At 36.9% G+C, this 25,993-nt stretch overlaps 1 protein-coding gene across 1 annotated transcript in view; it reads right to left on the minus strand.

Moving 5' to 3' along the window:
* The window catches only part of ttll5 (tubulin tyrosine ligase-like family, member 5), a gene marked incomplete at its 5' end in the record, with an annotated part of 276,912 nt that overhangs the window by 35,924 nt on the left and 214,995 nt on the right, over positions 1 to 25,993 (minus strand). The window contains one exon of the mRNA XM_051919744.1: positions 3,278 to 3,501. Within this exon, the coding sequence (XP_051775704.1) occupies positions 3,278 to 3,501 (224 nt within the window). The remainder of the gene's footprint in view (positions 1 to 3,277; positions 3,502 to 25,993) is intronic.

Here is a 25,993-nt window from a genome sequence, read left to right on the forward strand (position 1 = left end):
CACCTAACTTCCTATTTAACTCTTGGTTTACCTAATAACCTCTTCCAAGAGGAAGAACCAAATATGTCTCGTGAAGTAATTGTTTTCATTTTAACCTTCTACTTTCCAGAAACAGAATAACAAATTTTACCAAATCACATGAAATATACAAATACTACTACTCTTCAAAAACCCTAGTAAGTTAAATTGAACAAAATCATCTAGTCCTTCCAAAGAGCAGGCAATATAATTACATCCTACTGAATCAGACAGCAAGGCATAAAGCTAGTCTTGAACTAAAATGATGTCAACCACATAGCGAAGCAGAAGCAAAGATGATGTCACCCAAACAGCAGGATTCAGACACAACCCAGACAGCAATGCTTAATCATATGACACTTTCCTAACAATTAGATTTAAAATCAGATGTAATCCATAACGGCAGGTTCAGACAAAGTTATACAGAAAGAGAGATCTACCCTCAGATGGTATCCTAAAAAAGTGCTTATCCAGGCACATGATCTCAGATGATGCTAACAGGATGGCTAACTTAAAATTCATACAGCACTATCCACACAAACAGGTTTCAGGTAGCGTGGCATCACTGGGACTAAGCTAAGGTGACATCACAAAATAGCCAAATTTGAACTTGAGTGATGTCAGCGTTATAGGCAACTCTGAATTCGGAATAAATTGCTCAGATGACATTTCATTTACATATATTGGACCACCAAAGATGTATTCCAGACAGGGAACATTTTAGATAGTAACCAAACAGACAGATGAGTTTGAGCTCAGGTAACATTACTGAGACAGTCAAATGTGAATTCAAGTAATGTCACCTAGACTGGCAATTCTCAACTGAAATTATATGAACTATACAATTTTCTATAATTTGGACCTCCTTACCAGAAAGAGCACTATGAGCAAAGATGAGCTTATATTGACAAGTTAACATTAGAATCAAATGGTATTACGTAGAGAGCAATAGCTAAGACCGCTCAGATTTTAAGTAGCTCTATACTTTTATAGTTAACGGCAGAGTGGTGGCTCTGAGGTAGGGATCTGCATTGGCAATTGGAAGGTTGCCTGTTCAAATCCCGTAAATGGCAAAAGTGACTCTACTTCGTTGAGCTCTTGAGCAAGGCCCTTAACCTGCGATTGCTCCATCCTGGGAATGATGTTAATCTGCATCCAGCCCTGCATGTAGCCCCTTCAAACTGCAGCGAAAACCTGAGGGTTGGTGGCGGAATTGAAACTCCAGCCACCATAAAAAAACCTCCCACTGTTCTACTCTATCTGAACTAGTGTGGTGCTGAGGTGTCACCTGTTGCATGGCTGCACTCAAGTCCTAATCCTGAGTTGATTTGTCATGTGGTGGGTGTGGCAATATGCTGTATCAGTGTGTGCTCCTAACCTCTCTCTCTATACTTTTAGAACTCAAACAGGTCAGATCTTTCTGACATCTACTTAAAATTAATTTTAATACCAGCTAAACTTGATCTTTCAGATGATGACATTAGCCATAGTGAAATTTGGGGTAAAAAGTCACCCAAACTACAAGTATATTGCCCTCCAGGTGTACAAGGAGACTTCCCAATATGACATACTGTAGCTATGACACAAAAGAAAATTGGACACAGTTGCAGGCTGTTGTCTAGCAATCCAAAAACCAAACTTGATGGACTGTAAGCTGGCAACTGTGACCTTTGTGTTCAAAATGAAGTGGATTCAGAAAACTGTATCAGCAAATGTGTAGACAGTTTCTCTAGGGCAACCAAGGTGATCAACATCACTATTATCCTGTAGAAAACAGAAGTGATGTCACAGCTCACTTGAAACATGCAAGACCCCATTAAACAGAATCAATCGTATGAGATTGACACTATGGAGCACTTTACCTCTTTAAACTACAGTATACAAAATAATACAACACCTTCATAAAGAAAGTGTTTCTGACAACTTTAGAGAGCTCTTTCCATTATGGCATGAGGATCAGAATCCTTAAAATGAAAGAAGAGACAATGAGAATGTCAAAAAATAATCTAATTTTCATACTACTCCAAATCTTGTGGGCCATTTAAGTAGTGAAGGAGGATGATATGAGAATGACAGAAACAGTTCGGTTTGCTCAGCTCAAAACCAAACAACAAATAAGAAAGAAAAGAATTCAACACCAAAATGGGATAATGTCAGATTGTGCACATGCAAGGAAAAGCTCAAAAAGAAGAAAGGTCAACCACCATCTTCTCAGTTCCAAATTACAGATGCACATGCCTCCACCCTCAAACTTAAATATTTTATAAATTGCAAATGACATAAACACTATTATTTATGGTTTCCTATAAATGGTCAAATTAAACCCTTTTTAAAGTAATGTTTTATTGTTTTACGCCGAGACACAAAATGGCTCATAAATGTACTGCTGGTAACCCCAATTTATTTCTTGGTATGTATGCCTGTATGTTAAAACACCACAAATATTTTACAAAACCAGCACTTAGTAGTCGGTTCAGACACCCATGGATTGAAAGAACACAGAATGCTTGTTCTTCACATGGATTACTTCAGTATGATCCTTGGGATACATTACACAGCAGCAGCCCTCCCTGCCAATCATCCACCATTGATTATTCTTTATGGCAGCTAGTAAGCGCACTGCAGTTAAAAAGCTTTTCTTAAAAAGCAAAAAAATCACAACCACAGCTTTTTAAGTACAACGTTTGTTCTGATTCATTCTCAGACCAATAAAAATCCTTTTAAGTCAGATTCACGACATAATGGTATATATTACACAATAAGTGTGTACTACTTCTGCAAATGAAAAGAGAACATTTATTAAAATAAGTAATACACATTACATTTCAGGCAATGTGACAGGGATGCCACAAAGTGATGACAGAGGTCACTGTGTATGAGGTCCAAAGATTTACCATGAAAGCACTGTATTAACTTAACTATGTGAGGCATTCTCTGTCATAGACTGCTAACTACAGTACCTACCCTGGATTATTGCATTGTATCAGCAAAACTTCCTTTAACAGTAAATGAGCTGTGGTCTCACTTGAAAATTTGACTCCTTATCACCTTCCCAAATGGCAATTACTCCCAGCTACTTCAAACTCAACAATCCATGTGGTTTAATACATAATTGTTTTCACTGTGTTATAAGTATGATTAAAGTAGCATGGAGACATATATAAAAATCCAGGAAAAACATTGCAACATTCAATCTGCAAACTGGTGACACACAAAGTTGAATACATGCTGGACACAGTGATCAAAAGAAGTTACTTACTTTCCAGATCGCTGTGTTGCAGACTTTCTGATCACTCCAGATCTCTTGCTAGTTGGGGGCTTTGGAGCAAGATGGCTTGTGCTAGGGGGAAGACCCTGCTTTGCTACCATTGATGAACCCTGAAGGTTAGAATTTGAAGTTACAGGCCATGGATTTGCAGAGTTGCCTGTGTCCAGTGCTTGTATTGAACAATTGGTGTTCAAGGGATGTTCTTCAAGAATTGCCTGTTTAAACAAATTTTCAAATTTGAGAAATTACTTGATCAGTGCAAGTGCATATTGCTTTTATTGGAGACTATATATTGACAATTGCGTAATACTAGTTAACTATAATAGTAAATATAAGATATACAGATAAAAAAATATTCTTTCAAATACAGTGCAGGTAATCAGCTTACTCATTTTACAAAAGCTAACAGAATTAAAACACTCAAAACCAATGTAAATGGGTCCTATATATTGACAATTGCGTAATACTAGTTAACTTTAATAGTAAATATAAGATATACAGATAAAAAAATATTCTTTCAAATACAGTGCAGGTAATCAGCTTACTCATTTTACAAAAGCTAACAGAATTAAAACACTCAAAACCAATGTAAATGGGTCATGCTAAATTCGCAAGTTTCACCACTCAAACCACATTGGCAAATAACACACTGAACAAGTCATTCTTTGTATGCCACTATGCTTCTGCTGCTGATGTAGTCTTCTGTTTCACTCTAAAGTGTGAGAACTGGAAAGCATACTGTAACAGCCATTTCCTTTTCCTGTAGTTGAAAGCCTGACACCAGAGTCAAGTATGTGAATCATGATCTTCTCATGAAATTGCTAGAGAGCAGGATCTAATTTTTCATTTCAGTTGTCATCTAGCTTCACTGTTCTGATCTTATTTCAGTTTGATTCACATACAATGCTAAAATACTTGAAGGCTTTATAAGAAAGGATCAAAATTTACATTATTTGATTCACGTTGATACAGCCAACAAATTAATTCATATTGATGCAACAAATTTTAACCATTCTTAGCAACACTTTTTTTATATAGTATCATTAGTGGGTCAAATTGTCAAAAGATGTTTTATACAGTAAACAGTAGATACAAGAGCTTTCCATTATAGGCTACAATTAAAGGTAAAAGTGTATATCAGTAAAGAACTGAGCAGTACGAAGTGGTAGATGAACAACCTGAGGTAATAGGTTTGATTCTATTAGGGTTAAATACAGTTGCTACAGAAAAATGTACAACTAACAAAGAATCCCTTACACTGATGAGAAGAAACAAATTTAAGTGACAACAGTTTGTTTTTGGCAAGTCCTAATCAAACTGGTAGATACAATGAAATGAGACCAAAATGAAACTATTTCCTCACTCAAAATAACCAGTATGATTAGTGCCAAATAATGCATGCAGTACAAAGAAAACAAACCCTTACCCAATGAGAACCATCTGAGTGGAGAGTTTAAATTATGGGGCCATTTTCTGACCTTGGAGCTCTGTTATGATCAATGGCATTTTGAGCTCTGTGACTTATTTGGATCGCTAAGCCAAACACTTAGCTGTCTTAGATACATCATTCAGCATGACAATAACCCTAGACACACCTCAAAATAACTAAACAGATGACAGAAAACAAAATTAATGTTCGCAATGTGCATCTCAGTCTGTCCTTATGCATGATTAAAAACTATGATCTAAATTAACAGGACAGTCCATAAGCATTGACTTTAAGACATAAAGGATCCAAAAAAATTTCTACATTAAAGAATGGTAAAAGATCACTGCCCTGTCTCCATCTTTATTAAATATTCACAGTACAAATAATGTTAAAACACATGACAAGAACAGACCATCAACCTAACAAAGTTGGTTGCAAATTCCTACTTGTCTATTTAAATATAACATCTAAAACTCCCTAAAGTACCAGTATCTAATACATGCTTGGTAACTAATTCCATGTACTTATATACCTACAGTGCCTATAAAAAGTATTCACCCCTTGCGAGTTTTCACATGTCATTGTTATAAAACATTGAACTAAAGTGGATAGTGGGTTTAATTTGGTTTTTTAGACATTGACCAACAGAAAAACACTCCTTCATTTCTAAGTGAAAATGGATCTGTGCAGAGTGGTCTAAATTAATTACAAATTTAAAACAAAATAATTAATCACACAAGTATTCACTCCCTTTATTGTGATATACTTAAGTCATCACTGGTGCAGTAGCTTTATTTTAGAAGTCAATCAGTTCAATGTCTGTCGTCAATGGGTTTCAGTTGAATAGCAGTATAAATGCACCTTATTTGAAAGGACCAAGTTGTGGTCAGTCAGCATAGTTTTCTAACCTGCACAACAAAGACAAAAGAAAACTAAGAAACTCAGTGAAAAAATGAGTGAAGTCGGGGGATGGAGACGAGAAAATGTCCAAGTCACTGAATATCTGAGAGAGATAGACAGATAGATAGATAGATAGATAGAGATACTTTATTAATCCCAAGAGGAAATTCACATTCTCCAGCAGGAGCATACTAAAACAAAAAAACAATATTAAATTAAAAAATAATAAAAATGCAGGTAAAAACAGACAATAACTTTGAATAATGTTAAAGTTTACCCCCCCAGGTGGAATTGATGAGTACTGTAAATATACTGTACTGTAAATCTGTCCACTCCATGATGTCTAATGAAGGAGGCCACCAAGAGACCTAGGATAACACTGAAGGAGTTACGGGCTACAGTTGTTCAAATTGAAGGGAAGGTGCAAGCAATGACTTTTGCCTGGGTTTTTCACTAAACACAACTTTATAGAAGAGTGGCAAAGAGAAAGTCACTGTATGGATGTGTATGGAGTTGTTACCATGAAAAATGATAAGATTTTGCCAATAGGTTAATTCAACAAGTCATAATTTTACATTTATTAGCAGTGTACCGGTTTTGATCAGAAGCCCAAAACCAAACATCCATAACAGAGTTGCCACTATGATTCTCAGAAGGCTACAGACATGTGTCAATGTGCTTTTCACCAGCAATTTTTCACACATACAGGCATCTGTGTCAAACAAAATTTTCAAATTTGGACTGATCGCTCCAAAAAACATACTACCATTAGTTGTTACTTCCTGGTTGGTCTACTGAAATCTTTTCTACTTGTTGTTTTTCGGCAACATACCCTACAAAACCATTTTTTTATGATTAAGCACTGTTGAAGGTGTTTTTTTTGGTTTCAGATAACTCTGCCAGGTGGAGAGCAAGTGTTTCATTGTATTTGCTTTCTATCCCTTAAGGTAGTGTCCTTTAAGTACTGTCTATCAGATGCAAACTGCTTTTCTGGGTCTTTCACTCTGGTTTTTGGTCTTCATCTTACAGAGTTTCTTCTAATTTCTTGATGACAGCATAAACACATCTTGAAAATCCAGCTGGGTCTGCTATTGCTCAGTGACTGTAGCGTTATTGATACAAAACTATGAACAAGACTGATTTATGCCCATAAAACTGTGGTAGCTTAGGTGTTACCAAAACTCTTCTGAAGGTATCCTAGCATTTGTGGTTACCATCTGACATACCCATTTATTTGTTTAATTGCACCATTAATATACCTGGTCTGGCTAATCACTACTTCATTATTTGAATCATGTGTGTTGTTGGTGAAATTTAATAACTGGAAAAATGTGTGTGTCCTAAGAAGAGAAGGAACTAAAAGTGTTATTCTAGCCATGTCAAGATTTCAGTAAGTTTTTGGAACAGGAAACTCTAGTGCCTTTTAATTGTATTAATGTTTATTTCTGCCTATTCCCATGTTATATGTTTTCACAAGCATTTAGCTTTAAAAATAACTAGGGGGCTCTGCCCCCTGTTTGCCAACCCCCAGGCGGGCACTACATGTTAGCCACTTCGCGGATCTGCCACTCGCATATGGGGAAGTGGATGTACAATTTAAACAGATTGTTATTTTCATGGGAATTGTTGCTTATGCATAATAGAACTAACTATTTTACACTATAGTGAGTAATTAACCATAGTAAAAAATAGTAAAACGTAATAAATTGAAAGAAAATTATGTTTCATGTTGCGTTAGAGGTACTCATTGCGTTATACGTTTTCGTTCTGTTTGACTTTGAAAATAACACACCAATACTTTTTAAACTTACACTTTTACTGTAGAACTTCAGTAAAAGCAATTTTTTTATTTACCTTTTTGTCAATATCGCATTGAATTTTGATTCCTAGTTTGGACTTACAACGTGATAATGCAATGTATAACTGTCCGTGAGTGAATATCGTTTCATTCTCTCTATTAAATAAACTGACTTTTTCAAATGTTTGTCCCTGTGATTTGTTGACTGTCATAGCAAAAGCTATTCTAACGTGAAACTGTAAATGTTTTAATACAAATGGCATATCAAGATCAAGATCTCCTTTGGTGTTTAATGTTATCCACGGAAGATGTACTACATTACCTTTCTTGTTGCCTTTTAAAAATTTACATGTCAGAATTGTTCGACCAATTTTGAATACAACTAATCTTGTCCTATTGTGTAGCCCATTACTCAGACATAAATTACACAATAACATTACGATGCATTCTTTTTTCAACAGTAATTTGCCCGGTGGAAGACCGGATGATGTTAACGGTTGTAGATATTCTACGGGATATTGTAAGGAGATGTTTTCATCTTCCGCACCATCACCACCAACTGATTCAGCATAGTCTATTGATACGCATTTAATCAATTTGCTGTATAACTGATCAACAATTTTTGCGTTAATTCATTTGACTTCATCACTTCTCGGTGCTAGGATTGCCTGTGTACTCATTTCTTCTGTTGATAACCCTTCAGGATGAAATTTTTCAATAATATTTGGACATAATAAGTATTCTTTTATTGGGAATTTAAAATGAGGAAAATCTAAAAATGTATCAGAGATGAGGGCAAAGGAACTGTGTCTGACAAAAACATTCACATGAATAAGAGGTGAGAGGACTGTGGACGTGGTTGAAAATGGTTGAGAGGAGGGCAAGACTTGAAAAAATCTCTTGCAATAGTCTCGTCTCAAGATTTTCTTTTATAACAGAGAGATATTCCTGGGTGCCTTAAAACATTAGCACAGCACTATATACAGTATATATAATCATCAGCCCCCTTGATCATCCTTTGGTAAATATAATCTTATGTTTTTATTTTTTGTCACTTAAAAATAATTGTTTCCTTACAAGTTAAGCAAATCATAAAATGCAAACTTTGCTATAATATGAAATATATATTCCACTAATAAAACATCTAGTTTCAGCTTTCTTTGCTAAAGTATTGGTCACCCCTTTTATTTATTTATTCTATGACCTATACAAGATAATAATTACATTTACACAGGAACATTTAAGAAAATAAAGTGATACTGAACTATTTAAATAACCTTTTATGAAAATTATATTATACCTAAGTTAAGTTAATTTTAGATAAAGATATTGGTTCAGTCCTGTTAATTCTTGATGCACCTTGCCAACCAATGTTATTGTCGACCTATTAAAATAATTATAAATAGGAGTTGTAAATGCATATGGAACATAAATAAAATCCATGTCAATATTTACTTACAGAAAATAACATAGCATGTAGTCAGCAAGCTACATAGTTCTGGATGTGAATCTCAGCTGAGGCCCTAGTTGTGTGTCATTGGCATAGTTTTTTCTCTGGGACAATGGCTTTTCTCACACATCCTAAAAACATGTATGCTAGGTTGACTGGCAACTCCCTTATACCACTATAATCCCTGAGGCCTACGAAAATATTTGTAATGCCGAGCCACCTTAAATTCCAACGCACCTCGTCAGCAGTGTTTTTGTTTTGCAAATGTGTCAATCAGCACAAGCAGCCTGCTCTCCCAGCCCCCCACTGAAGCAGCTGGTCAAGTTAGACACAAAATTGTCATAGCTGGGAGTAATTTAGGGCAGAGTGGTGGCTCTGAGGCTAAGGAGCTGCACTGGTATCCCGAAGGTTGCCGGTTCGAATCCCCGTCACTGCCAAAAAGGCCACTGCTCTGCTGGGCCCTTGAGCAAGGCCCTTAACCTGTAATTGCTCCAGGGGCGCTGTACAATGTCTGACCCTGCGCTCTGACCCAAAGGGGTATGCGAAAACTACCAAATTCCTAATACATGAAATTGTATAAGGCGAAATAAAGAACAAAAAAAAAAAAGGTGTCTGGAATTGTATAGGGTAAATAATATCTCATTATTTGGAATACAATGATCTGTGTAAATGTAGGATGACAGGAGATGCGAGGTAAGAATTGTTGAACAAATAACTAAAACTGAAACTTTTCTCATGTTATAGTAATAATTAACAAAATGTTGACGTGAAGTGTATAATGAGTGAGGACTTAAGTCCAAATATCAAATAAACACTTTCACAAAAAATATAACAACACAAGTGCGCTTTTATTCACAAATATAACTGAAGAAAAAGAAATTGTGCAATTTACATGTTACTGGCAACTATCATTCAATACGATGTAGACACATCTGTTTGGCTGGTGCAAAGGTAAGAACTGCTGCCTCATAATCAAGAGGCTGTGGGTTCTTTCTCGGTTCTCCTCGAATTTACTGGTTTGAGCAGTGAGCTGCTATGATGGTTACTATTACAGTATATAATAAAAACATATATTTGAGTCTGTAATAACTGGTGTAAATTTATGGTACTTGTAAAAGTTAGCGCTGAAGAGAGAAAAGCAGACACACAAATGCAGCTCAATCATTTCTTTTTGGAGTATTGCTGAGCAAACAGACACCGTAGTGTCTATGGTGGATATTACTTTTCCTCGCACATGGAAATTCACATCAACATGTCATTTGAACAATTTTTTATTCAAGAATCCAAGAATGACACTGAATAAAAATTCGTTCAAATGACATGTTGATAAGAATGTCCATGTGCAAGGAAAAGTAACATCTTTTACAAGTACTGTACCATAAATTTACACAGGATGCTACAGAGCCATATGTTTTTCTTATACGATGATGATAATAATAATAATAGCAGCTCACTACTCAAAGTGCTAGATACAGAGAAGTTGCAGGATGTCAACTTATTACCTCACTATTGCTAAATGGTAGCTTATCCACTGCGCCATCTATGCTAATCTGTGACAGAGCAGCATTACCACTATGACTACTGGTTGAAAATGAAACGTGCAAACACATATGTATGTGAACATTCTTTATTTTGTACTAATTGAAAATTGGGCTTCAACAACATGTCAGTTGAGCAATTTCTTTTTCTTCAGTTTGATTCCTGGATACAACCATACTTGTTTTGCTTACACCTTTTCCGAAGTGTTTATTGGATATTTGGGTTTCACACATCCTACACTTCAAGTCAAAATTATGTTATCACTACAATGTATGAAAATATTTTCCATTTTAGCTGTGTGTTCAGCATTTCTTGCCCCACATTTCCACGGTCATTTTATATTTACACAGATTGTTGCAGACATGCAACACACGTGAAATGAATGTATTTCAAATCATGATTATTTCATTACCTATATAATTCCTTACAAACGCATCACCAGATAAACACTTCAACACAGAATTTAGCTGTGAAGATTGCAGCAGGGGCTATACTGACTGAATCGGGGTGGGGGGGTTGGGGTGTAGCAGGTTGTGTTCTGCTAATCTACAGTTAGGTCCATAAATATTTGGACAGAGACAACTTTTTTCTAATTTTGGTTCTGTACATTACCACAATGAATTTTAAATGAAACAACTCAGATGCAGTTGAAGTGCAGATTTTCAGCTTTAATTTAGTAGGGTCAATAAAACGATTGCATAAAAATGTGAGGCAACTAAAGCATTTTTTTTTAACACAATCCCTTCATTTCAGGGGCTCAAAAGTAATTGGACAATTGACTCAAAGGCTATTTCACGGGCAGGTGTGAGCAAGTCCGTCGTTATGTCATTATCAATTAAGCAGATAAAAGGCCTAGAGTTGATATGAGGTGTGGTGCTTGCATGTGGAAGATTTTGCTGTGAACAGACATCATGCGGTCAAAGGAGCTCTTCATGCAGGTGAAAGAAGCCATCCTTAAGCTGCAAAAATAGAAAAAACCCATCTGAGAAATTGCTACAATATTACGAGAGGCAAAATCTACAGTTTGGTACATCCTGAGAAAGAAAGCAAGCACTGGTGAACTCAGCAACGCAAAAAGACCTGGACGTCCACAGAAGACAACAGTGGTGGATGATAGCAGAATCATTTCCATGGTGAAGAGAAACCCCTACACAACAGCCAACCAAATGAACAACACTCTCCAGGGGGTAGGTGTATCGATATCCAAGTCTACCATAAAGAGAAGACTGCATGAAAGTAAATATAGAGGGTGCACTGCAAGGTGCAAGCCACTCATAAGCCTCAAGAATAGAAAGGCTAGATTGGACTTTGCTAAAGAACATCTAAAAAAGCCAGCACAGTTCTGGAAAACCATTCTTTGGACAGATGAAACCAAGATCAACCTCTACCAAAATGATGGCAAGAAATAAGTATGGAGAAGGAGTGGAACAGCTCATCATCCAAAGCATACCACATCATCTGTAAAACACGGTGGAGGCAGTGTAATGGCTTGGGCATGCATGGCTGCCAGTGGCACTGGGACACTAGTGTTTATTGATGATGTGACACAGGACAGAAGCAGCCGAATGAATTCTGAGGTGTTCAGAGACATACTGTCTGCTCAAATCCAGCTAAATGCAGTCAAATTGATTGGGCGGCATTTCATGATACAGATGGACAATGACCCAAAACATACAGCCAAAGCAATCCAGGAGTTTATTAAAGCAAAGAAGTGGAAAATTCTTGAATGGCTAAGTCAGTCACCTGATCTTAACCCAATTGAGCATGCATTTCACTTGTTGAAGACTAAACTTCAGACAGAAAGACCCACAAACAAACAGCAACTGAAAGCTGCTGCAGTAAAGGCCTGGCAGAGCATTAAAAAAGGAGGAAACCCAGCATCTGGTGATGTCCATGAGTTCAAGACTTCAGGCTGTCATTGCCAGCAAAGGGTTTTCAACCAAGTATTAGAAATGAACATTTTATTTCCAGTTCCTTAATTTGTCCAATTACTTTTGAGCCCCTGAAATGAAGGGATTGTGTTAAAAAAATGCTTTAGTTGCCTCACATTTTTATGCAATCGTTTTGTTCCCCCCACTGAATTAAAGCTGAAAGTCTGCACTTCAACTGCATCTGAGTTGTTCCATTTAAAATTAATTGTAGTAATGTACAGAACCAAAATTAGAAAAAAGTTGTCTCTGTTCAAATATTTATGGACCTAACTGTACACATTTGCTAAACAAAAGCAGGCTATTAGCACAGTGACAAGGAGCTATGAGCTTCTTGGCGTACGTATGTCAGGAACAACGAAAAAATCATAAACTTCAGGAATTTTAGTGAAATGTAAATGTGTGAGACCATGAGTATACCCTGAAAGGGACTGGTGGCAGTCTGGAGTTTATTCGTGTCTAACATTTAATGTTACTGGGATACATCCTTAAAACTAAAGAAAACAGGTAATATGATGGATAAGGATTTTGATTAATGGAAATAAAACAAAATACTAATTTGTACATCTACAAGGAAGACTAACAAACAAAAATGTTTACACTGAGCCAGCTGGTGAGCAACAAGTACTACAAAGCTAGGCTCATGAATTTGAAAACAGATGTAAACCTGCTTGACTATCCATGTAACACAGTACAACCCCATTTTTAAAACTAAAGAATCATCATGATAACAAAGAAACATTAATTAGTAACAAAGTGTTTGAAAACAGTTGCTCCCGACATTTATTCTCCCACGATCCCCCAGCTTACCATTTGAATATGTGAGCTCCCCAAAAAAATCCATATTTATCTTCTTGAACTTTCGATACAGCCTCGTTTTTGGATTTACATTTATTAGGAAAAGCAACTTCCTCATAGTGTTATTATACTCCCTGTATCTTTTAAAGCATAATATAAAATTAATATCCCATTTCAAGGATACAAAGAGGGCAGTGGGAATAGAAACACACAAAGTTTGCAGGAGGTTTAGTAAAAACTGGACACACAAGAGGAACAGAGAGTAAATTTTAGAATAGTGAAAGCTAGGAAAAGGCAGGGATGGATTCTAGTCAGAAAAAGCTAATGAAAGATGAGCAAAGTATGGTTTTGAGTGAGTATGACAGGATGAAGAATTAGGTTGAAGGGGTAACTTTGAAAATCCAAGGGCATGGAGATGGAATCCCAAATTAAGGTCTAGTACCAAGAATAAAGAAGGAGGAACTAAGAAGGCACTGAAAATAATGAAGAATGGAAAGGCAATAGGACTGAATGAAATACCAGTGGAAGTCTGGAAGACTTTACACAGAAGTAGGAAAAGGAGAAAACAAGGAAGAAGAATAGGATATTTCAAAAACAGTTTTTATTAAATAAAAGTTGTTTTTTACTAGTGTAAAAACATAAAATGTGTTTTTGGGATAAATAATTACCAGTAATTACTAAAATACAGAATTTGTCACTGCGGATACATTTGATAAGAACAAAAGCTGCTCACTTGGTACTGAGCAGCCCATTCCCATTATTAGAAGCTCTGGCATGCTGAGCTGCACAGGCAAATGCAAGTGACTAATAACCCTGAATTTCTGTGCATGTTCGGGGAGTTCATCCAAAATTTATCAGGGCATGAAGACACATTTTAAATGTCAGGTGTAAATGTAATCCAGCTAATCACAAGACAGATATGATCTATAAATTAAATACACATTTCAGTGGATCTTTCAGAAAATTATAAAGTCACTGCGGGCTGTATGTAACATGTTTGGAATACGGATGAAGTGAGCCACTTTAAAAAGGACCAGGGGCTAGATTTGGCCTGGGGGTCTTAAGCTGTAGACCAACTTTTAGTGATTTAAGTATTTTGCTGCTATTTTATAATTATTTTCAGTCATTCTTGCAGCTCCCCTGGAAGTTTACTGTGGTCCCCTAGTGGGCTGTGTTCCACCAGTTCAGAACCACTGTTTTAAAACAAATATAGTGGCATTTTGCTAACATGCAGAGGAACTGTAAACTGCCATTGAAAGAATCATACTAGGACATCAGGTAGATAGAATGGTAAACAGTTTACTCTACAAAAATAGACAAAATACAATAGACAGCCTTCTTTCATTTTTCAAGATTTATGGTCTATGGCCTCTTAATAATATTTTTTGTATCTCTTGCAGAGCAGGCACCGCCTTGAATGTATTACTGCAAAATAAGTGTAAAGCTCCTAATAAGCATGTCTAGGATGTGCAAAATAACAAAAGAAAGGATTAAACACTTGAAACTTTTACATATACTGTATAATACAAATTGTGTAAACTGTTTTTCTTCTTCCTTACTTATGCAGAAAGGAAGTACTGCTGAATGCCTTTCAGAAAAGAACACTAATACAAACGTATTTAACCATTTTTGTCTATTCATAAAACATTCCTCCAATATATAATAAACTCCATTGATCCATTTCAGACATGTAATTTGGTGGTTATTTTAATTTGGATAACGCCACTTGGCTCATATACTATTTCATTTACATTTTGGAGGAAAAAAGGCAGCAAATATTAATAAAAAAAAAGTTCCAAATATTAATTGTGGCCAGATAAGATATGCAGTCAGCTTTATTTTTTTGGGGTACCAGCATCCTTTTGTTATTAGAGGGTCATGTATAGAGGATAGCTTTTGGGTTCACATTTCTTTTTTACTTCAAAACATTTTCCTCAACTATGATTAGGCCTTTATACTCACTAATTGTCTTTCATAAGTATATGACAATTAATGCTACATTTTCTGTCAGAACCTCAATTTGCAATTGGAATCTATGACAGTCTAATGTCTATATAATGACTACATCTAGTGTCAGCCTTGAGCTATGACAGTTATTGAATACCACTGGTTTTAAAAATATATGTTGCAGAATTTGTGTTAACATGGCAATTCTCGTTTTGCCCTGGCCCAGAGCAGAAGATACCTTCTTCGCTGTGCTCAGTGTGCACTGCAGAGAGATGACCAAATACAGGCAGTTATTTAATATTAATTTACTACTCATCCAATGTTTACATTTATGAAAATGTAGTACAACTCTGCACACTGTTCTAGTGATAATGCTTTTCACATTGAGTAATTAACAATAAGACTTCAAATCACATATATTTCACAAACATCCTCTTGTCATATCTTCAAGAACATGGAGTACCGCGTCGAAATGTTTCTGACAGAAAACGGAAACCACTTCCAGCATTGGATGTAATGCAATTGATTACATATCTGTCAAGATATATTGTATTTTTTTGGTTCAGATTGCTTAATCCTAACGAGAGTTACAACAGAATATTGGGGGCCTCTTTCGAGTGAATCTCCCTGTAGTAAAAATGATATCAAAAGACTAAACATAATACCTTAAAGACAAAAAGTGATAATTTATAACTACTTAACAATTTCATTTAGTTAGAATCACTGTAAATTTAATATACCTTTTACAATACATTTCAAGTCAAAAACATATTTTCCTGAAACATTTTCCCAAAGTACAAAATTGTCATGAATGAGGCAAAATCCTTTTAAACAATCCTTTTCTCGATTATGAGCCCATTTTGTTTATGTATTGCATACCAGTCTACTCTTCGAGTTTCATGTCAATAGTGATGTTGTTTTGTCTTCCTTAAATGTTACATAATCTGAAAACATTTAGACTTTTTTGCACATGAAAATGCCTAGGTGAAGTGCAAACATTATTAGACATGTACTTTAGTTTTGTTTTTTTTTCTATGGACTTTGCTTACTACAGGTACAGGTGAGAGTAAATGAAAGGTGCAGTAGTTGACAAATTAAAATTGGTCTGTATCGGAATGCTCATTGTCAAAGTAGTTGCCTGGGGAACAGCTCTTGCTTGGAATGCATTTGGTTGACCAACCATATACAGTGGCATTCATTGTGATTTGGAAGGTTATGTCATTAGTAATTTATTTTCTTCCTGCTGCACGAAGCTTTCTAATTTGGCTTTATACTCGCAAACAAAGAAAAGATCTGCACTCATAGTAAAATGAGTCCTTGCTCTGAAATGTGTCCTTTCCACCACTGACTTCTTTACAAGCTTCTGACATGCAAGAGTCTGCAGTGCTGTTTAAAATGTTGGAAAAAAAATTGTGTTACCCAAATAAGTAGACACAGTAGTTGGGCAAGCTCCTACATTTCCTGCAGTTAGTCAGTATCCTCTGTCCTGAACCTGAAACACTGCAGTACTACCTATATATTTTTGCTGCAAAATTGTCTTTTTTAATCTTTACTGTTTCATCACTTTTTGTACCTGATGTGCTTGGTTCCAAATGTTAATAAGTGCCATAAAGGCATGTATGATAATGTATAAAAACATGGCATGAGTCCCTCGGTTTTAAATTTGCTCTCCTAGGAAAATGTGTAGATTAAATATTAAAATATCAATTATGCTATCAACCAAATTTAAGGGTACAACAACTTTCATATTTGTACTAAACATATAGATTTTTCAACCTAAATCACAATGAGTTTACGTTTCATATTTTCACTGTCCTGTAAAAATTAGGTAAATAAGCAAACTTAAACTGTTGAGCAATAAACAAAAAGAAAATAAATAGAATAGAATTACATAGAATCAGGGCTTACATAAACAGGTGTTAAATCCTGCATAGTCTGTTGCACTCACTTGTCTTTCTTAAAATTACTATATTACCACTCCCCTTCTTACCTTCCATCTTGCAAATATCCATCCATCCATCCATTTTCCAACCCGCTGAATCCGAACACAGGGTCACGGGGGTCTGCTGGAGCCAATCCCAGCCAACACAGGGCACAAGGCAGGGAACCAAACCTGGGCAGGGTGCCAACCCACCGCAGGACACACACAAACACACCCACACACCAAGCACACACTAGGGCCAATTTAGAATCGCCAATCCACCTAACCTGCATGTCTTTGGACTGTGGGAGGAAACCGGAGCGCCCGGAGGAAACCCACGCAGACACGGGGAGAACATGCAAACTCCACGCAGGGAGGACCCGGGAATCGAACCCAGGTCCCCAGGTGTCCCAACTGCGAGGAGCAGCGCTACCCACTGCGCCACCGTGCCGCCCCTCTTGCAAATATACATTCTTCATTTCAGTGAGTCTTCAACTGTGAATGCTTCCCCAGATTGACTCAACAAACACTTTTGGCTCTGGATGGCCTTAAACATCTTTCTGGGGTCAATGACTTTCCTACTTTCGCTAATGGGACAGTAGGCTAAAATGCCTCCTAGCAGCTTCTGGTGTTCCTCGGACCCTTACCCTTAAAAGGGTCATGTCTCTCAGGCAGTCGCCAAGTAATATACCCAGTTTAAAGGAAAAACAAACCCCATATGTTCCATCTAAGGACTGTGCCTTGTTGTAGCTAAGAGATCTTGCATCATCATCTTATTACCCTTTGATCAAGATAAAGAAGACAGCATCTCTGGGACCTCTCTGGTCACCTTGTCCCATTGGAGGAACAGTAAAAATTCTCATATACCTTCCTGTTGCTGTTCTACAGAATCCAACACAAATATTAGGCTAATACCTCTATACTGGATGCTGCCTTCATATTCTGTATATTTGATTCCACCTTTGCTATTCTTAAACCACCACACCATTTCCATGACTGGTACCACAATGTTAATATACTGAAAGAAGGGTTATCTGTTTAATTAGCAGCAATATTATCTAAATGCTTTTTGGTACCTGGAATGCAACCTCTACCTGCTGCTCTCATGTACTCATAAACCTGTCCTCTTCTGATATCTAGGAGTGTCTCTCATCTGAACTCATAGTGAACAGAACATGCATCACACAAACACATTTATTTTAACAGAAATCATATTTACAAGCACTAAGATTCAAATCAGGAAGGTCCTCCCAATCACATCATCTCAGGTGTCTCCAAAGCTCTAAACTGTTGATAGATATCCATCCATCCATCCATTTTCCAACCCGCTGAATCCGAACACAGGGTCACGGGGCTCTGCTGGAGCCAATCCCAGCCAACACAGGGCACAAGGCAGGAACCAATCCCGGGCAGGGTGCCAACCCACTGCAGGACACACAAACACACCCACACACCAAGCACACACTAGGGCCAATTTAGAATCGCCAATCCACCTAACCTGCATGTCTTTGGACTGTGGGAGGAAACCGGAGCGCCCGGAGGAAACCCACGCAGACACGGGGAGAACATGCAAACTCCACGCAGGGGGGACCCGGGAAGCGAACCCAGGTCCCCAGGTCTCCCAACTGCGAGGCAGCAGCACTACCCACTGCGCCACCGTGCCACCCTGTTGATAGATATATGAATATAAAAGTTTTCCTCCATGGAATACCTTCTAAGCAAGGAATTATAAGTCTCCCTATAAATGCCCTGGGACATTTGCTCCATGGAAAATGAGGAAAGCTCTACAGTATGCAGAATTTAAACAAATCCTCAACCAGCTCTGGTAGTTCCCCCACTAAAAAATTACATTTCATTATGTCTGAACTGCCTGTTTTAATTGACAAAGTCTAAAGTCCAGATCCTTCTCACCCACACCTATCTCCAGAATGGCACTGCACCCAAACACAATAACCACCTCCATCACCAGTTTTCTGGGTGGTTTCCTGTATTGGCACCTATGTGAAATATCTTTCTAAAATAAATATTGGAGAAAAAAGTTCTACAGTATTAAGTCAGGAGTAAAATTACTGTGACACAAATTAAGAATATGATTAACTTTTATATAGTAAAAGGACAAGGGAGACATTTCTTTGATTTTAAATGTAGAAAAGAACACCTTGAATCTACCTTTGGCAAAGCTCACATAATGATTAAAATTCTGTTGCTTTTCTAAATTGATCATCACAACAAAAATGAGAATGTTAATGACAATTACATTCATGGCATATTGAGGCATTACTTATTGTAAAATGAAGATTTTAACTTCTTAATAATGTGCTCTTGCAAAACAATTTTAAAAGATGAATTCCCGTTTTAAGATTGAAAAAACAATATCAGCAAATAACCACCTAAAGTAATTTGTTGTATTTAAGTGTATACAAAGGATTTAAGGCTGTAAATTGCTACTAGCTAAGCAGGTGCCCGATAGTCTGGATTTTAGGTCAAAACGCCTTCAATGTTACAAAGTTGGAATACATTTGTGAAGGAAAATGTATGAGAAACTTTTTTTTTGTTGTTAATAAAAACTCTCAAATCTGGAAGCCTTGAGTGAAAAAGTAAATATTGTGATCTTCTTTCATTAGGAGAGCCAGGTTTATAAAAAGGTCAAATTCCTCCCTCATAAGATTAATCATATACAATATTAACATTACAAGTGCGGTGGTCTCCTGGAACTATTTTTCACACACACGCAAGCATTACTTAAATATATCAAAGATTTAAAGACATTTAATGCAAAACTATAAACACATTGTAATCCTTTTAAAGGGAATACACCATTTTCAAAATGGAATAGATTACTAGAGACATAACATTACATTTAACAGAAGAGTTCCTTATGAAGCTGCTCTGCCATGGTTATTATCATCATCATTAGGCTCATTATTTTACAGTTTCACACTGCAACATGAAAATAAATATTTGAAAGCCATTATGTGGTGATAAATGAAACGCTCAGTTTGTTAGTCAGGAGGCCTGCAGTTCTGTAGTAGTTTAACAAGGCCAGGAAGGGCACCTTTTTTTGAGTGCCAGGTGGCAGGCAGCCAGCTCTTGTGAGAGGAGCCTCAGAGTCTGCACCCGGTAAATGAAACAAGGACCAGAGCACCAGGAGACGAGGTGGGGGAGTGGGTTGTGTGGGGTTAGGGGGCTGTTGAAGCAAAAGTGCTCTTAACAGCAGATTTCATCTTTCTAGCAGTATCTGGGCAGCTGCTTTGTATATAAAATGAACACAGTGTCAGTAAAATTATGCAATTACAAAGAGAATTGCTGGCATAATATACAGCATGCAGCTACCTAAGGGGAAAACAAGTTGTGTCAGCATTGTGTAACTAATCACAGCAATGTGAAAAAATAAACTCCATACTGTATCCTTCAGTGGTGATTTCAACGGCAAGCTTTCACTCTTAACCTGGGTAATCTTTCTCAATTTCCTGTACTGAGGCTGAGACATTTTCACCTATCAGAATTAACCTTGGCATATCACCAAGAATTGTTTCCCAAGTATTACTGGAAATTTGGAGGGACAAAGGGACAGTTTTACCTTGTTTCATTAAATGAAGGTTTAATTTTAACAATTCTGAGAGAAGGACATATAGAAAACAGAAATTAAAGTAAATAAATAAAATTAAATATCTACTCCTAATCTAAAATTGTAAGAATAAAACAAATAGCTGACAGATTTTTGAGGAGGAGCTGGAATGCTCTTAACCTTAAACCAGGTTTAATATAAAAATACAATTTATGATGATGCTGTTTATTAAAGTAGGCAGCATAATTAAGGTAAGGATACAAATCTCACCTACTTAAGGGCTAATTAAGAAATGTAAAACGAACTTTCTTTCTTGAGAGGATGAGAAGAAGAAAGTGGCAAGAAAGACCACCCATGAGACTAAAAGAAATTAATGATGAGGGAACTTCCCAACCACTAAAATTTGTAGTTACTGCAGACCACACAGCCAGCATAATCGAAAAGTATGACAAGACAGACTCCCTGATTTTGGAATGGCAGAAACTTTTACTGAAATATTTTGAAGCTTCACAGCTACCCACATAGTGATAAATAAAGAATAATGTCTTTATCTGAGCCCTTAGAAATGGAACAAACAACAAATGTAAAAACTACACCATTTGTTGGAAGGTGCTTAGAGAAATTGGTAATAGGAATGCTGAGGGAAGTGGGCACATTAAAAAGTGTAAAAAAAAATAACATTTACTGATAATTACTGTTGCATTTAGAGCAAAAAAAAACTGTTATAGATATCTCCAGGTTAAAATAATGAAAAAGGATGTTATATTAGAGTGAAAGAAATGGGGATGAGGAATTTATAAGAAACATCCAGGATCCTCAGGACTGGGGATTTAATATCATACACTGCCTTTGGAAGAGGATGGGGGTTTTGTTGGTTGGTAGAGATTTGGGCCTGCAGAAAAAGAGCAATTATTTCAATTTCAATAACAAACATTATTAGTTGCATGCTTGTGTAATCCAAAAGGGAAGCCTTCTTTTCAATGTAATTTTCTTCTATTTCAGTGATTCAATAAGTTAATAACTAGGGGAATCAGCTTCTTTAATTGACCCCTCTGAGGCAATCATTGTTTTTCTCAGAGCCCAATGCTAACTTTAAGAGGTGGGGCTGTGGATGACACATCCTCCACTGAGGTTAGTCTGAGCCAATTTGTTCTGTGGATTGAGAACCCAGCTGTGCTCTTGGCAGAAGAGAATCAGGATAAGATCCGATTTTTCAATCTCCAGAGAAAATCTTCTAATTTCAATGCAAGAATAACCCTCTCGGTTACTCTTAATCAACTTTCAAGAGGCTAAGACAAATATAAATCTTCATCTCGCCTTCCAAAAACATTTTGCCTGTTACTTCTCCATGGCTGAAAAGGTAAAAGCTTTTTGAAAGAAATTTCCTGTTCAGCTAACACACTTAAACTACTCCTTCTCTTCACTTATGGATGGTCATCATATAAGATAGAAAACCTAGCAAACAATATTCTGACTCGATATTTGCAAATGTCCAAGAATATATACAGTGTATCTAGGAGTTGATGAATACAGCCACTCATTAGATTCCAAATATGCCAGTACCTGCCAAGTTCCAAAAGCAGGCATGTTGCAGAAGGGCGTGCTACTAAAAAAGGTAAACACTGTGGCTTTAAATGCCTTTGCACTGTAGGGAAGACTCTGGAGTTCTAGTTAGAGCTCTACCTGGCATTTAAGAGAAAATAAAATTACTGAGTATTTTTAATGTACAAAGTGAACAAGATAAAGCTACAATTATTTGGGAAAACAAGGTAATACTTATTAAGTTCAATGGCATTTCAGTTAACAACAGGTTGTATCATTTCCTAAACAAGCTCTCCACGCACCTTTATGAAAACATTAACCTGGGGGAGGAATCTCTTCCACCATATCCACCATTTTTAACTTTTTCCTTTCTGACATTTGTTTACTAATGCTAGGTTGTCACTACAACATTTCTAAATGTTTAATAGTCATAAGAATGACTGTTCAGCATCATTTTATGTGTGTAGTATGCTCACATCTCTGTCATTTGTTTTCACAAAAGACAAATGGGCAGAGGGTCAGATTTCCAAAAACAGAACTCACTGTATTGTGAACATACAATACATTGGAAATAGGATCAGAGACTAACGCCACTAAACAGTGTTTAACAGGAGTCATATACATTGTCTGAAGAATTTTATATTGTATAAATTAGTGATTAGGATTTTATGAGGAATTTTTGACTGCATTTAAAATCTAATTCTTGTTCAAGGAAAAGGAAGTTCCCAAATCTAAATCCCACTTTAGAGTGACAGAATGAGGATTCTTGCTTGTGTCACAAAGACAGACTGAATTTAAAACTAGTTGTGGAAAAAAAAGTTTAAAAAAGAGAGATGAAATAGAGGACAATAATGAGATTCTGAATGTTTTCAGGACTGACTTTAGTTGTAGGTAAAAGATTTAGGAAGACAGTAAAAATTTAATGCAAAAGTTACAGAATGAGTAAGAGAGCACACAGTACCAGACCACTGTGGAAAATAAATGGGAACCAAAGGACATTATTGTAAAAGACAGAAGTATACAGGCACCCCCCTCTGCAGAAAATCCAAGTGTTCCTTGACTATTTGAAAAACCAGAAGCACCCAGGAAATCATTGAGCCACATTTATTGAAACTACACTGAGCTTTTTGTAGGTTTAGAAAAATACCCTTTAGGTGAAGAGGCAAAGTTAGATTAGATTCAATAGAGAAGACAAAGATTGGGAGAATTCCAGTGACAAAGGGGATGCAACATGAAGGTCTAATTATGAAATTCAAAACTGGGGAGGGACATGCTCCAATCTGTCGTTGCCAAAATGATAACCGAATATTTAATTCTTGGTGAATGTATATTCCACTAATAAACATGAAAATTTCAAGAGCTTTTATGATTGGCCTTGAGTTTTTTTAATTTGCAAGCTGAGAATCACAGATTCAGAAGGACATCATTATGAGTAGGTAAGACAATATAATTTTTACTGTGTGAGCATGAGCATTGATACAGGGTCAGGCTGATGAGCAAGGGGGAAAGTCAGTACAAGCGGAGAGCAGATAATGTACAGCAATTGTCCAGTGACACAAGGTCCTGAAAGTGGTTGGACCCCTCAAACTCTGGAGTTGATTCTGCTGGATCGTGTGCTACTCTTACTTGGCATCTGTCTGACCATGTTCCACTTGTTTCTACCTCTGTTTAGGGAGACAGTGTGTGCCCTGAAAGAATGCCTAAGTAAGATATTGTCAGTTTATTAACAGTGCAAGCTAGCAAACACCTCCTCAAGTTAAATGATCTTGAGCACAAGGTGCTAGATTAGCTGCAATCAATACAGATGTTGGCCTCTTGGAAGCAGGTCTCATGCTCAACAATTGTTTTGGTGGCTGTTAACTGTTAATCTCTCTTAAAATGAAATAAAGTAAAATTAAACATGACTTCTCCTGAATGACTATACCTGTTTGACAGCTACTGGACCTCTCTAAGCTGCTGTATTTAAGATACTCTAATTAATAAACTACAGCTACTCACTGCTGTTAATCAAGCACTTTAATTGCCTGCTGAATCAATTTTTTTTTATCTCTACTAGTCTTTCCCTTATTCCTAACCATTTTCCCAAGCAACTCTTTCTTTCAGTTATCAGTATATCATCATTCAAGTGTGCACTTTACTTTTGCCTTTCCTCTAGCATATAAGGTACTTGTATAAAGTACTTTTAAAAATACTGGTAAATGTAGCAGTGGGGGAGTAATAAAACATGTTCTACCAGGACCAGATTAATATTCTGATAAGGTCCAAGGCAAACATGTGAAAATCTCTCAAATAAACAATTGTTTTTTTATGTAGCTGACTTTTAACAATGGAAATTTGCCAGTGTTGGAAAATGTTGCAATCTAACTGCCTTATTGGCTATCTATTATTTATATGCAGTACAGTTTTTGTCTTTGTCATTGAAGTATTTTTTTCTGTCAAAGGCACTTTTCATTTCAATTCTGAGAAAAGACCTTGAAAGGGAAGATTCAACTCAAAATTTCATCACACATAGCTCTTGCCAAAGCTAATGTCAAAATGCATGAGTCTACCATTAGAAAGAACTCATTAGATTTACGTATGGGAGGGGTGCCACAAGGAAACCTTTGCTGTCCAGAAAGGGCAAGACTAAAGTTTGCCTATGAACACCCAAGCCAAGACTAGGATTTCTGGAACAATGTGCTGTGGATATAAGAGGCCAAGATAGGGTTATTTGGTCATAGTACCAAAAGAAACAGCATATGACCAGAAGCACCTGATACCAACTGTAAATCATGATGGTGGAAGTGCTATGGCTCGGGCTGCTTTGTAGCTTTAGGACCTGGGCAGCTCACCATCTTATAATTCACTATGGATTCTTCATTGTACCATGGGGTGCTTGAGGATAACGTGAGACCATCTGTCAGAAAATTGAATCTTCACTAAAAGTGGACCTTGAAACGGATGATAACTGTAACTATACTAGTAAAGCAATCAAGGGATGGCTAAAAATGAAAGAAATGGGCAGTTCTGGAATGGTCAAGTTAAAACCTGTACTTAAATCCTACTGAGATGCTGTGAAGGGATTTGAAATGGGCTGTGCATGCAAGACACCCTGCATTAATAAGGAATGGAAAAAACTTTCTTCCAGTCAAAGTCAAAGACTGATAATGTGTTATAGAAAATGCCTACTTGACGTTGTTTCTGCCAAAAGGGGTAATACCAGCTATTAGAATATCTTCCATTTTTCTTTTATTACAAGGTCATATTTTCATTTTTAAACTTATATCACCTTTTTCTAAAGTTACTGTTTAGGTGAAAATCAAATCTTGATATGTTCATATATATAGGGCGGCACGGTGGCGCAGTGGGTAGCGCTGCTGCCTCGCAGTTGGGAGACCTGGGTTCGCTTCCCGGGTCCTCCCTGCGTGGAGTTTGCATGTTCTCCCCGTGTCTGTGTGGGTTTCCTCCGGGCACTCCGGTTTCCTCCCACAGTCCAAAGACATGCAGGTTAGGTGGATTGGCGATTCTAAATTGGCCCTAGTGTGTGCTTGGTGTGTTTGTGTGTGTCCTGCGGTGGGTTGGCACCCTGCCTGGGATTGGTTCCTGCCTTGTGCCCTGTCTTGGCTGGGATTGGCTCCAGCAGACCCCCGTGACCCTGTATTTGGATTCAGCGGGTTGGAAAATGGATGGATGGAGATATATATATATATATATATATATATATATATATAACATGTCACAGGGTGTACTTACTTTTTTACTGTACAATATCTTATATTCTGATGCATGTGTACTGCACACCTTGTGTTTAAGTGGAAATCCATGAAAGTCCACTGGTTTGCTTGTATGAAAGGCTATTTAACCCACAACCAAGTATATCCTACTTTAGCACACATAATACTGTTGAT

The sequence above is a fragment of the Erpetoichthys calabaricus genome, chromosome 16 (assembly GCF_900747795.2).
Source record: "Erpetoichthys calabaricus chromosome 16, fErpCal1.3, whole genome shotgun sequence".
In the NCBI taxonomy this organism is placed as follows: Eukaryota; Metazoa; Chordata; class Cladistia; order Polypteriformes; family Polypteridae; genus Erpetoichthys; species Erpetoichthys calabaricus.